Source organism: Setaria italica, chromosome IV, assembly GCF_000263155.2.
Source record: "Setaria italica strain Yugu1 chromosome IV, Setaria_italica_v2.0, whole genome shotgun sequence".
NCBI classification, from domain to species: domain Eukaryota; kingdom Viridiplantae; phylum Streptophyta; class Magnoliopsida; order Poales; family Poaceae; genus Setaria; species Setaria italica.
Genome location: NC_028453.1, coordinates 15040406 through 15052956, shown reverse-complemented (window position 1 = coordinate 15052956; position 12551 = coordinate 15040406). Strand labels below are relative to the sequence as shown.

The 12551-nt window shown below is 46.5% G+C and overlaps 1 protein-coding gene across 1 annotated transcript; it reads right to left on the bottom strand.

Moving 5' to 3' along the window:
• Positions 1-3021: 3021 nt before the first annotated feature.
• LOC111257062 lies at positions 3022-3876 on the bottom strand. Its single transcript, XM_022826088.1, has 2 exons — positions 3864-3876; positions 3022-3638 (listed from the first exon to the last, which is right to left on the bottom strand). The coding sequence occupies exons 1-2, from the start codon at positions 3874-3876 to the stop codon at positions 3022-3024; spliced, it is 630 nt and encodes a 209-aa protein (XP_022681823.1).
• Positions 3877-12551: the final 8675 nt, after the last annotated feature.

Below are 12551 nucleotides of genomic sequence, written 5' to 3'. Positions count from 1 at the left end.
TCATAATGAACTTTCGCTTCATGCACAACCAAGGAGGAAGGTTGAACATACAAAGGGTCACAGGCCAAGTATTATGACCACTACTCAACTCACCGAATGGATTGAATCCATCAGTGCTTAAACCAAACCTTATGTTCCTTGCTTCACTTTCAAAGTCTGGGAATGTTCTATCAATTGATCTCCACTGTGCCCCATCTGCGGGGTGTCTCAGCATCTCATCTTCCTTACGGTCTTCTTTGTGCCATCGCATCAACTTAGCATTCGCCTTGTTCCTGAACAAGCGCTTCAAGCGTGGTATTATAGGGAAATACCACATCACCTTCGCGGGAACTCTCTTCTTGGGAGACTGCCCCTCGACATCACCAGGATCATCTCGCCTGATCTTATACCGCAGGGCTTCGCAGACGGGACAAGCATCCAATTCCTCGTATTCATCACCACGATAGAGGATACAGTCATTAGGGCATGCGTGTATCTTCTGAACATCCAATCCGAGAGGGCAAATAATCTGTTTAGCTTCATATGTTGTGGACGGTAATTCATTATTCTCGGGGAGAATCTTCTTGACAATTCTCAACATCCCCTGAAATGCCTTATCGGACACACCATTTTTTGCCTTCCATTGCACAAATTCTAGTGTCGTACCTAGTTTTTTATGGCCCTGCTGGCAACCTGGGTACAACAATTTTTGGTGATCATCTATCATGCGCTGCAACTTTGCTGCTTCCTTCTCAGTTTCGCAATCTCTGTATGCATCTCGTATCACCTGACCAAGGTCATCAGTAGGGTCATTTTCTGCAAACTCATCTTCATCAGCCTCGCCCATTGTAGTACCTGCAAAAGCTTGGCCTGCAACCCAGTCCGGAATGGTGTCATCTTCCTCCTCCTCCTCGCCATCTTCCATTACAACCCCTAGTTCACCGTGCTTGGTCCAAACCAAATAGTTAGGCATGAAACCGTATTTAAACAAGTGGCTGTGAATAGTCCCCCAGGAATCCTTTGAATACTCCTTCCTGTTATTGCATTGGAAGCATGGACAACATACGAACCCATTCTCTGGCTTGTTCGCTTTTGCCACTTCGAGAAAATAATGCAAGCCATCAATAAACACCTTGCTCCGCCTGTCTGCATTATACATCCAATGCCGGTCCATCTGCATCGTATTACGCACGAAAATGGATTACACTTGACAATGGATTACGCGTGAAAATCGATTAAAGATCCAAACAACATGGTACAATACAACAACATGAAGATCCAAATACACATATTTAAATTAAAGTCCCAAACACTGCATAAGTTGTTCAACTTGAAGACCGTGATCATCTCGCGAGGATGTCCTCAACTGGGCGGCACCGCACTTCGTCATTAAAGAGGTTAGATGCTACGGAAAAGGGGACACGGTCACGATGTCCGTATCCACTCTTTCTCGTAGAATCGAACCTCCTTCTTGACATACGTTGCTGCTCGGCGGAGAACATCCTCGGCGAGATGAACACGGTATGCAAGTTCAACAAGTAGCAGAAGTCATCTATGTACAAAAATTATTTCCTTACCACTACAGAAGTTGTTGAACTTGAAGACCGTGTTCATTTCGCGAGGATGTCCTCAGCTAGGCGGCACCGCACTTCGTCATGAAAGAGGTTAGATGCTACGGAAAAGGAGACACGGTCACGATGTCCGTATCCACTCTTTCTCGTAGAATCGAACCTCCTTCTTGACATACGTTGCTACTCGGCGGAGAACATCGTCGCAGAAATGAACACGGTATGCAAGTTTAACAAGTATAATGATTTAAAAAACCATATTGAATTTGATAAGATAAACCGTCTAGACAAGCTAGCATCATTTTTAAACCACTGAAATAATGCATACTATATATGACACATCAATCTCCCTCACATTCTAGCTCAAAATACCTCTCCATTTTTCTACTTCATCATCACATTGTAGCAAATAATCTTTCCATCTCCAAAGCATAAATCAAAGCATAACACGAGGATGAAGTAGCAAACCTTCGCAGCACTTGTTGGCTGAGTCAAATTCCCACGAAAATGAGGGAAAAAACTTCGGGCAGCACCTCCCTTGCTTGGGCACCACCGGAGAGTAGGTGAAGCTCAGCTATCTATCAATGTGCTGGACTGTTCGGGCTGGAGGAAGAAGAAAGTCTCTGTCTCGGGATATAGTGGGGGATGAGTTTTTATCCCAGTTAAAAACTCCAACCGAGACAAAAGGAAACACCTTTTGTCCCGGTTGGAAGTTAGTCCCGGTTGGAGGATCCAACCGGGATAAAAGGGTCCCGCCACCGACGGCCCCCCGCTAGCTGTTGCAACCGGGACTAAAGGGGGGCCTTTAGTCCCGGTTGCAATTACCAACCGGGACTAATGCTCCCCTCCAAATTCCCGCACCCCGGCGCACCCCCTTTTGTCCCGGGCCACTTTTAAACCAGGATAAAAGGGGGTGGATCGAAAGTCAGTTCTCTACTAGTGTTTTTGAGCCTACCCAAAAAATGGTCGGACTTAGAGCAACTTCAAGAGTTTTCTAAAATTTTTTTCCTCAAAATGAGGTATTGGGGGCTATGCTAAAAAATTTTCCTCCCAAAAACATATCAGCCCACAGCAGAACGCTAAAAACTAGCCCCTAATATTTCAAATCAGACCATATTATCGTATTGAGCCCATTAGTTGTGCTGCCCACCTACCCCTCGTGATCAGGTTGGTGCCCTCGAGCTCACCCTGTACTGCTAATTACTGTTATAGTTTGCAAAGCAGCTAGCAAAGACATGGCTGCTTCAAAGGAAAAACATAGATTTTGCCAGAATTAAGCTTGAGCGTATGTAACAATTTCTGATTTCTTGGGATGAAATACAAGGTCAATTAGTTTGGGGCCAAAACAGTTTCTAGCGATGGCATGCCTGATTCAGTCACAAAATAGAAGGATCTCGTTATCGCAAACCTTAGCAAAAGAATATTTCGACACAATTACATGTAGAAATCATCTTGGTTCCCATGTTTTTTCTAGCTAGCTATCTTCACCTTTGAGCTTCCTGACTTTGTCCAAGAATGCTTGCTGATCGGGGGAGGGGTTGGCGCCCTGGCCGCCTTTCCTTGCCGCCCTCTTCTCGTCAAGCACCTCACCGGCGCAGCTGCCCCGACGCAGCTCCAAAATTTCCTTTTTGGCTGTCCAAATCTCAGCCTTCCTCCGCAACGACACCGGAACGCCAGCGTCCTGCACGCCAACATTCACCCCGAGTATCCCCATCTTGGCCGTCCTCACCTGGTCCTCCCTCCTCATCCGCATCCGCTCCCTCCTTTCATCCCGCTTCACCCTGGCGCCATCCAAGTCAGCACCGACGTTGAACATGGAGCCGTTCTTGGCGCTACCGGTGGAGCTGTTGTTGTTGCTTCTGCTGGTGCTTTGCTTCCGGGCACCCTTTCTCGGGATGCGGCTGCCGTAGCAGGTGCCGATGAGGCGGAGGTCGAGGCAGCTCCATCCGTCCTCGTCGGAGAGGTCCCACCCAAAGCGCTTGGCCATCTCCTGGAGCGGCCCGTCGCCATCGTCGGGAAGGGTGGTGCTCGCGTGTGCGGGAAAGGTCGGGCTCACGCGTGGGAATCGGAATTGGGGGAGGAACACCAACACTAAAATATACGTGGTGTCAAGCTGTTTTTCAGCGTCGCGAAAAAATTGGGGAAGATTTGGGTGGACTGTTGAAGTTCATTTTTTCTCTTTTTTTTCCCTAGAAAAGGTATTAGGGGGAAAATTAGCAGTCTCTTGGAGATGCTCTTTATGTTACATGCACCATATATGTTACGTGCAGTAAACACCTTCACTTAAGAGAGGACGGACATGGCACACCCAATTACATTGGATGGCCATATATAACATTTCTAGCTGTTTTGAGCCATCTTTAATTCAACGTCCCCTTTTGTTTTGGGACAGTTGAGAAATTCCAGTAGCTCAGAATGTTGGGACTTGGGAACATGTGAAATTTATAGCCTTAGTTGGACGGTATTCTTGTGCACAACAAAATACAGGGGTAATATAGGTTACAGGTGAAAAATAATGCGAAGCTCCCTCCCAAACCGGCCCTTTGTTTGGACGGTTCAGGTGTATACTAACCACGGACAGTTTGTGACGTATATTGAGTTGTTTGTCTCAATCTACCAAATAGAAGAAAAAGGCAGATAATGGCAACTAAATCTAGCAATAAGTCCATCTCATCCATCACGAGCCTCAACTCCTATGTACATCTCAAAGAAATCATGCATAGAACCGAAAAAACTCGGAGCAATTTCTGTGCAGGGCCAAAATAGAAGTTGATCTAAACCGGTACAACTTCTGTCTGAGACGACCAACACTCGAAAATGGTCCGAACCTCATTCTATGCTCTGAGTACTCCCATCTTTGACGAAGCATTCAGCAAGGCATAAGTTCGTGTGCACCTTCATAATGACCAGCGGCCGTCCTGCACAAACAAGACAGGGGGACTTCTTCTACATGATGCTTGAAAATAGTGCAGAATGATGTTCACAGAACAGAAATACACTAACATATGAAAAGACAGCTGTAAACCTTAGATTCATGTCCCTCAGGTCCGTCACTCAGCCCTTTGAGTTGTCGATGATGATCCGCATTCTCCTTCAGAAGGTATAATACCTTTGGAGAAGCAGTGCTAATCAGTTATTGGTGAGATATATGTGTAATGTGTATTACTGGCAAGATTGAAAGACAGCACTAAGAACATAATAATCATAAAGAATAAATTGCAATGGGAGATTAGTGTACGTAGTTTGAGTGTTTGACAGGGACACTACTACTGTAATATATAATATCTGTGGAAAGGTTTATATGGGGAACAATTAGGATGTTCAAACAAGACAAACATTTGATGGTTCAATAGCTTCATATATGAAGCATTAGCATCAGTCTGTCAGTCATTAATTCTTTTATCCCTGGCAATAATACAACATGCACATATCAGTTTGTTCATTGCCACTGACCTATAGACAATAATTGAATTTCAAAGTTCAAAATTCTCACATGCTGTTATTAATAACACTGATTGACAACACTAACATCACACAGAACCATCCCGCCCTAACCATATCAAACAACTTATAAGTTGCTAGTCCCGCACTCTAGATATAAGAGACAACAAAATCTGAATCTATGACCATGCACATCGGTTGATGTAAGCTAAAATACTAACACATCAGTTAAATTGCTAACACCTGTACGCATGACAAATATGTATCATCTGCGTGTCATTTTTTCTGGGAAACTAAAAACAAATGAAAATTGTGTATTCATACTGTGCCACTTTTGAAAAGGATTCAGCTTATGCACCATATAAGTCTGAATGTTGACAGATAATTCCATTTTTAGGCAGTATAGATCAGAAACAAAACACTATGTCTTGAATATGCCTATGCACCTCATTTTGGTTATGGGCACAAAACTAGTTGTTTCTTTAGCTGTCCAAACATTTGCTGGTTCCTTAACTTCAGATACGAAGCATAGCATCAGTCTGTCAGTCATTAATTCTTTTATCCTTGGCAATAATTCAACATGCAGAATATCAGTTTGTTCATTGCCACTGACCTATAGAAAAGATTAAGATGTGAAACTTCAAACTTCTCACAAGTTGTTATTAGTAACATTGATTGACAACACAAGGATCACATAAAACCATCCCTCCCTAACCGTTGTAAACAGCTTATAAATTGCTAGTCCAGCACTCCAGATACAAGAGGCAATGACTAAATCTGAATCCATGACCATGCACATTGGTGGATTTAACCTCAAATACAAACACAACAGTAAATGGCAAACACCTATAAGCATGATATGTATCATATGAGTGTCATTGTTTCTGGGAAATTGTACATAAATGCAAATTGTTTAGGCCTATGCATACTGGCCCACTTGAAAAAGATTCAGCTTATGCCGCATATACAAGTTTGAATGTTGGCAAATATATAATTCCATTTTATGGCAATATAGATCAGAAATAAAACTCACTATTTTGAAAATGCCCATGCACCTCATTTTCGTTAAGGTCACAAATTTAGTTTATCATCTACCCAAACAGAGTATGCGCGCTCTGCTTTTGCATTTTGCTGCCTTTCTATACATGCATGAGATATGATTAGCCGCAAGTCACAACAGTACTAAGCAACTTAATAATGCAAATTAATAGCATAGTAGTCAAATAAGATATCCTTGTACTTGATTAACAAGTTGCCTTTGGTGCATACTGGTATTTAGGCCCTACAACAGGAAGTACTCTAAAGTTGAAACACAAGCACCGCATGATTGCAGATCAATATTCAGACAGATATGTTCATATGTAGATCTTGCAATTGCAACCAACTGGGATATCTATTTGACTTTCATCAAAAAAACAGTTGAGTGCGGCAAACTTTCTAGAACAGGCAATGCAGTACTAGGAAGTAGCAATTAAGTACTATAAGAACAAGCAGCGCATGTGGTCACGGATCCATGTTCGTCAGGCAGATAGATCATGCAACCAGAAACATGATACTGTAGACTAAATGCAACACATCAAGAAGAAAACATGTGCACGGTTATGTGTTACCTTTGGCAATGGAGGGTGGCAGGTCCCAAGGGAGGAAGCAGTGCCTATGGCCCGGCGCCTCCAGCAACTCGCGGGCATCCTTGAAAACCCCTATGACCCGATGTGCAGGCACGTCGACGAAGAAGAGGCTCGTCTGTAGAAAGAAGCAGACCACATTGGGGTTCCTGGGGCTCACGAGCACGATTTCAGGGATCATCGGCAGCAGGTGGGTGTGCCGGTAGCTGGCGTCGTTCCAGATCTCCTTGAAGCTCATCTCGTAAGTCTTGTGCCACCCAATGGTAAGGTCGCCGACGTTGCTTCCGCTGGCGCTGCCACTACCGCTGCCGCTGCTGTCGCCGGTGCCGCTGCCACTGCCGCTGCCACTACCGCTGCTGCTGCCGCTGCTACAGCTGCTGCTGTCGCCGCCGTCAGGGCCAGGGTCGTGCATCCACGTCCACATGACCACCTTCCTGTCGGCGTCCCCGGCGATGTCCACGTACCGCAGAAACTGGTCGCTCACACTGATGCAGCGGGTGGTGTGGATGAACGGATTGGGCTCACCGACATCGCAGCCCGGCGGGAGGTCGTGGAAGCGCAGGACGACGGGCATGGCGGTGGGGTTGCAGCTGAGGAGCCCCCACGAGAGGTCGAACCACCAGAGGTTCTTGTCGTGGTCAACCACGCCGCAGGGAGACCACTCGCGTTCCCTGGTGGGCAAGGGGCAGGGCAGGTCCGCCTCGGTCCACTGGTCGTCGTCGTCGCTGGAGAAGAGGCGGTCGAAAAACCGGGCGTCGTTCGAGACGAGGAGGAGGAGCTTGGCGCGGTCGCTGCTCTTGTTGGTGACATGGAGCTCGGCGATCGCGTAGCCGCCAAACATCGAGAAGGTGAGGGCGACGCTCCTGGCGTTGTAGGTGACGGGCATGGAGGGCCCGATGCGCCGGGGTACGAACTCGGTGGAGCTCGTGCCCGGCTGGTGCGGTGCGTCCCCGGGCGGGTCGATATTCCGCGCCAGAACGAGGTTGTCGGTGACGATGGGGGCATCGCTGACGGAGAAGCCGAGGAGCAAAGCGGAGGGGCCGGTGGCGACGACGTACGGGAGCTTGTCGGCGGGGATGGGGCCGCGGTGGACGCTTGGAGTCACGTCGAAGATTGTGGCCCGCGGCGGCTCCCAGAGCGTGGCGAAGATGGCGACCGGGTGCTCCGCCTCTTGTTCCTCGGCGACGAGGCGGAGGCGGCGGCGTAGGATCACCCACGGCGGCGGCGCCGCCGCCATCGGGGGCTTGGCGTCCGGCGCTTCGGGGCTCGGGCAGCGACGCACGCAGAGCGCACGGGTAGTGGAGAGAGAAGAGAGATGGAGAGGGGTTGGTGATTTGGGGATGCTTTTGGATTTGGTGGAGATTTTATCGGGCAGGATGGTAATTACATGGAGCAACACGTGATTAGGATTTGGCTTCTCAAGGAAGCTTTTCCGTTCGTTTTGTTTGCCAGCCTGGCACGCATATTCCCAGTTGGGCAAGTAATGCACGTTTCGTTGTGCGCCTCTAGGATTGCAGGGCTGCTACTGCTAGCATCGACGGTCGATGAGGCAAGATGGGCAGCTGGAGAAGCAGGAGACGAGATGTGTGGACGGTGCGAGTGGGCAGAGGAGTAAGAGCGCGAGGTGCGCAATAGCAGGTGGAGAAGTGTGCATGGGTTGTGCTCCTCTAGGGGTACTAGTCATCTTTTTAACATCTACTGATCTGGTGAAGCTATAATTTGTCATAATAATTTTGACACAATTTCTGTATTGCATGAATTTGTTAGGATCTAAAGATGGTATAGAGAGGGGTACATACTAATACTATACTACAAACTTGTGACCTGTAATTTGTTATATTTTCGATCAATCTATCTCTTCGGTCCGAGCGCGATCACCAAAGTTTGGCCAAACACACTACTGGAGGATCGACTTCTAGTACCGGTCGGTACCCCTTTAGTACCGGGCGCACGACCGGTATCGCTTGATCGATACTAAATGCCACGCCATTTAGTACCGGCCAGCCCAACCGGTATTAAATGGCGTACCGATCTATAACACCAACCGGTAGTAAATTGCGAGCCACATTGCGATGTTGCGGACGGTAGTTTATTACCAGTAGGTTTTACTGAGTGGTACTAAAGTTTATTCCTTTTCTTTTTTTTTACCCTTTTGTTTTAATTCGTATTCATATTCGACGGAGCTTATTCTAATAATATTACATTAATATATCAACCCATTCAAATCCAAGTATCACAAGTATCAACCCATTCAAATCATTAACACTCAATTGTTCGTACATCAATACGTAAGGTCTTAAAGAGAATAAGTTCAAATCCATATGAAAAAGGGTACGGTTTAATAATTCGCTTCACTTACGTAGATATGCCACATAGCTTAAGTCTCCAATCGTAAAGCTTAGAACTTCATCAATATAAGCTAGAGCATGAATTAGTGCACTCTCTAACGCTTCACAAGGATGGTCACATGCACTACCATAAATCTTGAACAATGGAGATGATGTCAACTGAAATGGCCTGTAGAAATTGAGAAGTGCTGCAGCTTGAAATCTCTGGTGCGTATTAGGTTTCCATCAGTGTAACTATAATTCAACACATCCAAGATTTGAGATACAATCGCATGAAAGCTCATTACCGCTAAGGTTTGACCAAAGACATCCTAAAAGAAGAGAATAACGTGATAAAATTTAAAAAATGTAACATAATTAAAGATAAAAGGATGATTAGATATGTTCCATACCATGTCATGTTGATTCAGCTGACAAAGCCTCTCGGTAGTCCTAGTCACATTGCTTTCTCCTTCCTCAAGCATCTTTATTTGAAAATATGAGAAGTCTAGCACAAAGTACCCATGATCCTTAAGCTGTTGTAGGCAGGCCTCCACGGCGGTCCTTTCAAAAGTTACCCTACTTGCTGCTAATTGACCCATACGGCAATTGAAACCATTGGGATGGGTTGTCCTGGTACTCTCATCCGGTTGGCCTGTGTTTCTCAAACAGGTACTTGAAAAGATATTTTTACTCTTTTAAAATTTCGTGGACCAATTATCTTGGATTGCACTAAAGAAGTACCACCTAGAGCTTCGACAATATTTTTCAGCCATCTAATATTGTCGATAAGCTACATGGTATGTAAGTAAATTTAGGAATTATTCATGTGTAGTAAAAAAACCAATTACAAGAAGGAAAGAATATTACTACGTTGGGAATTATTCCTCTGCTTCGATCGCCTTTTGTCAAGTCCATGACACGATTAGGGAAGTGAATTCCTGGAGGACGAGCCAATGATGGCTCCTCGAAAATGTAGTGTCCACGGCCACCGCCGCCACAGCAGCCACCTCCACAGCTGCCACCACCATGGTGAGAAGAACTTCCGCTGCCATAGTTAGCCCAAACTATCCAAATAAAATTGTCATAAGTAATTTGCCACTATTTTTCTTAACTAGTCAACTTTGCCACTAATAATACACTATCATATACACACATCAGATACATTGAAATAAATCTAGACCATCATTTCATAGCCATCCTCAATTCTATCACAATGCTACCCATGAATATCTACATGTCCTCTAAGAGATATAGCCTTATGCCATAATTGTATCACAAAAAGTAATTACTTAGCATGCAATACAAATTGGTATTAAATTCAAGCAAAATCATAGCCATTTTAATCCAATATGGGTAGCAAAATCATTTTAATGAATCAAAATCAAAAATATCGGAAAAAAGAAAACCTAACCTGGGAGGGCGCGCGGTGGAGGCGGGGGAAGGACAGGCACGGCGGCAGCCCGCGGGGGAGGCGCGGAAGGGAGAGGTGCAGCGATGGGGATGGCAGCTGGGGACGGGGCGATGGGCCACGGCGATGGAGCTGGGGATGGGGAGACAAGCCGATGGGACGGGGACGGGGACAGGGACGGGCGGTCGTGACGGCAATGGAGACGGTGATGGGACTAGCACGACAGCAGTCGGCGATGCCGACAGCGACAGTGATGGGGACAGGGCAGCGGCGGTGGGCGAGGGCAACGGGGACGGGCCGACGCGGCGCAGAGGGAGGAACTGCTAATTTTTGGAAGCTGCTAAGTGTTTGGAGAAGTCAAAGTATTTGTAGGTTGGACACTTTAGAACCAGTGCTAGCCTTTGCCCGGTACTAAATTCCTCCATTTTGCACCAGGCAGGGCTCCCAACCAGTACTGAAGTTGCTAAATGGTGGGATCTGAAATTAGAGGCATTTAGTACCGGTTCTAGCCTTTGCCCGGTACTAAATTCCTCCATTTATTACCGAGCATGCTTCCAACCGTACTAAAGTTGTTAAATTGGCGGGAGCTAAACTATCCGCCTCCAGTAGTTTTCTTTTCCGTGCACACTGTCTTAATTCTAATAAAATGTTTCAATCATTACGACAAGGTTGTCATATGTATCTATGTATCTATATATATATGTATATATGTATATATATATATATGAAATAGTAGAGATAAAAATTGATCACAAATATTAACTAGAGTACATTACTGAGGGATAAAGGTACCCACGGGTCCCAACTCATTAGGATACTGGTCAGCCCTGACAAGTCGGCCCGCCTAACCATGCGATGCATGCCAAGGCATGAAGACACGTGGAACACAAGCCAGGAGGCCGGGCGAATCAATTCAGCCTGGATATCACGGGATACTTGTTGTAAGCAGACTCAGATTGCTTTCCATGTAATAACTGACTAGGACTAGATCCTATTCGACTTGTAACCCTAGGTCGTCAGCCTATATAAGGTGCCCAGGTACACCCCTCGGGGGTAACTCACCGCAACTCATCTAACCTCAACTCTTCACACTTGCAATCAGTAATATAATCCACCAAAATACAGGATGTAGGGTATTACTCCTCGGAGGTTCGAACCTGTCTAAACCTTGCATCTCTATATTCCCATTCGAGTTCTTGGTCTTGTGATCTCCCCCGTCTACAAATGTACCACCTGGGTAACCCCCTGGTGGACTGCCGGTTACTAAATCGGACAGTTGGCGCGCTAGGTAGGGGTGATCATGAGATCCTCCCTAGCAAACTCGATGGCATCTCCCCCTAGCGTCATCTTCCCCGAGAGCATGAAGGACTTCCTCTCCAAACCGATCCAGCTCCACTTCGGGAGCATGTCGATGGACTCCAACTCCACCGTCTCCTTCGCAGACTTGGCGTCCGTCGCCAGCTCAGCATCCATCAGATCTGCGCCAACAGAGCAAGGTCTTCACCAGAAGGATCATCACACCGCTTGCCCCGTAGGTTGGCGATCTCTCTCTCTCTCTCTTAGAGAGGGTCCTACACATCCTCGTAGCAACCCGCACACCCACGCCCTCCGACCTAATCATGGGGCTAGATTGCATCAGCAACACCATTGCTGAGTGCATCAACCTCTCCGAGGTAGCACTATGCCCCAGAAGGTCGGTGCAAGGCTCTCCCCATGCCCCTTTTGGCCTCAAGAATTTGGCTATTGTGTTTTCTAAAAAACTCACGCAGTCGTTCCAGATCAATCTGAAGACCCATCTGAACCCACACAGTTTCTGAACTATAGAGAGTTTCGGGTCCCTCGCTTCTCTTTAATTCCTAACTCCTACAATGAAAGCAATGAGAACAGCAACACCCTGCCAGGTAGGGATGTCTTTGTCTCTAGATCTACATCTACTCGGCACTCCCAAAGCTGATCTACTAAGAATAGATTTGATCATAGCTGAGCCGATCACAACCGTCGTAGGGGAGGTCGGCTGGAACCCATTCAAGAGGAGGAGGCGGACCAATCCCAAAGCAATGACCACCATCCCAACGACAACCACCAACTAGCTAAACACCACTGCAATAGTCGTCACTGCGATGGACGAGGAAACGGTGAATGCCGCGATCGGCCTGGTCGGCAACCTGACCGCAATCTCTGTGATAGTCTCTGCAACCAC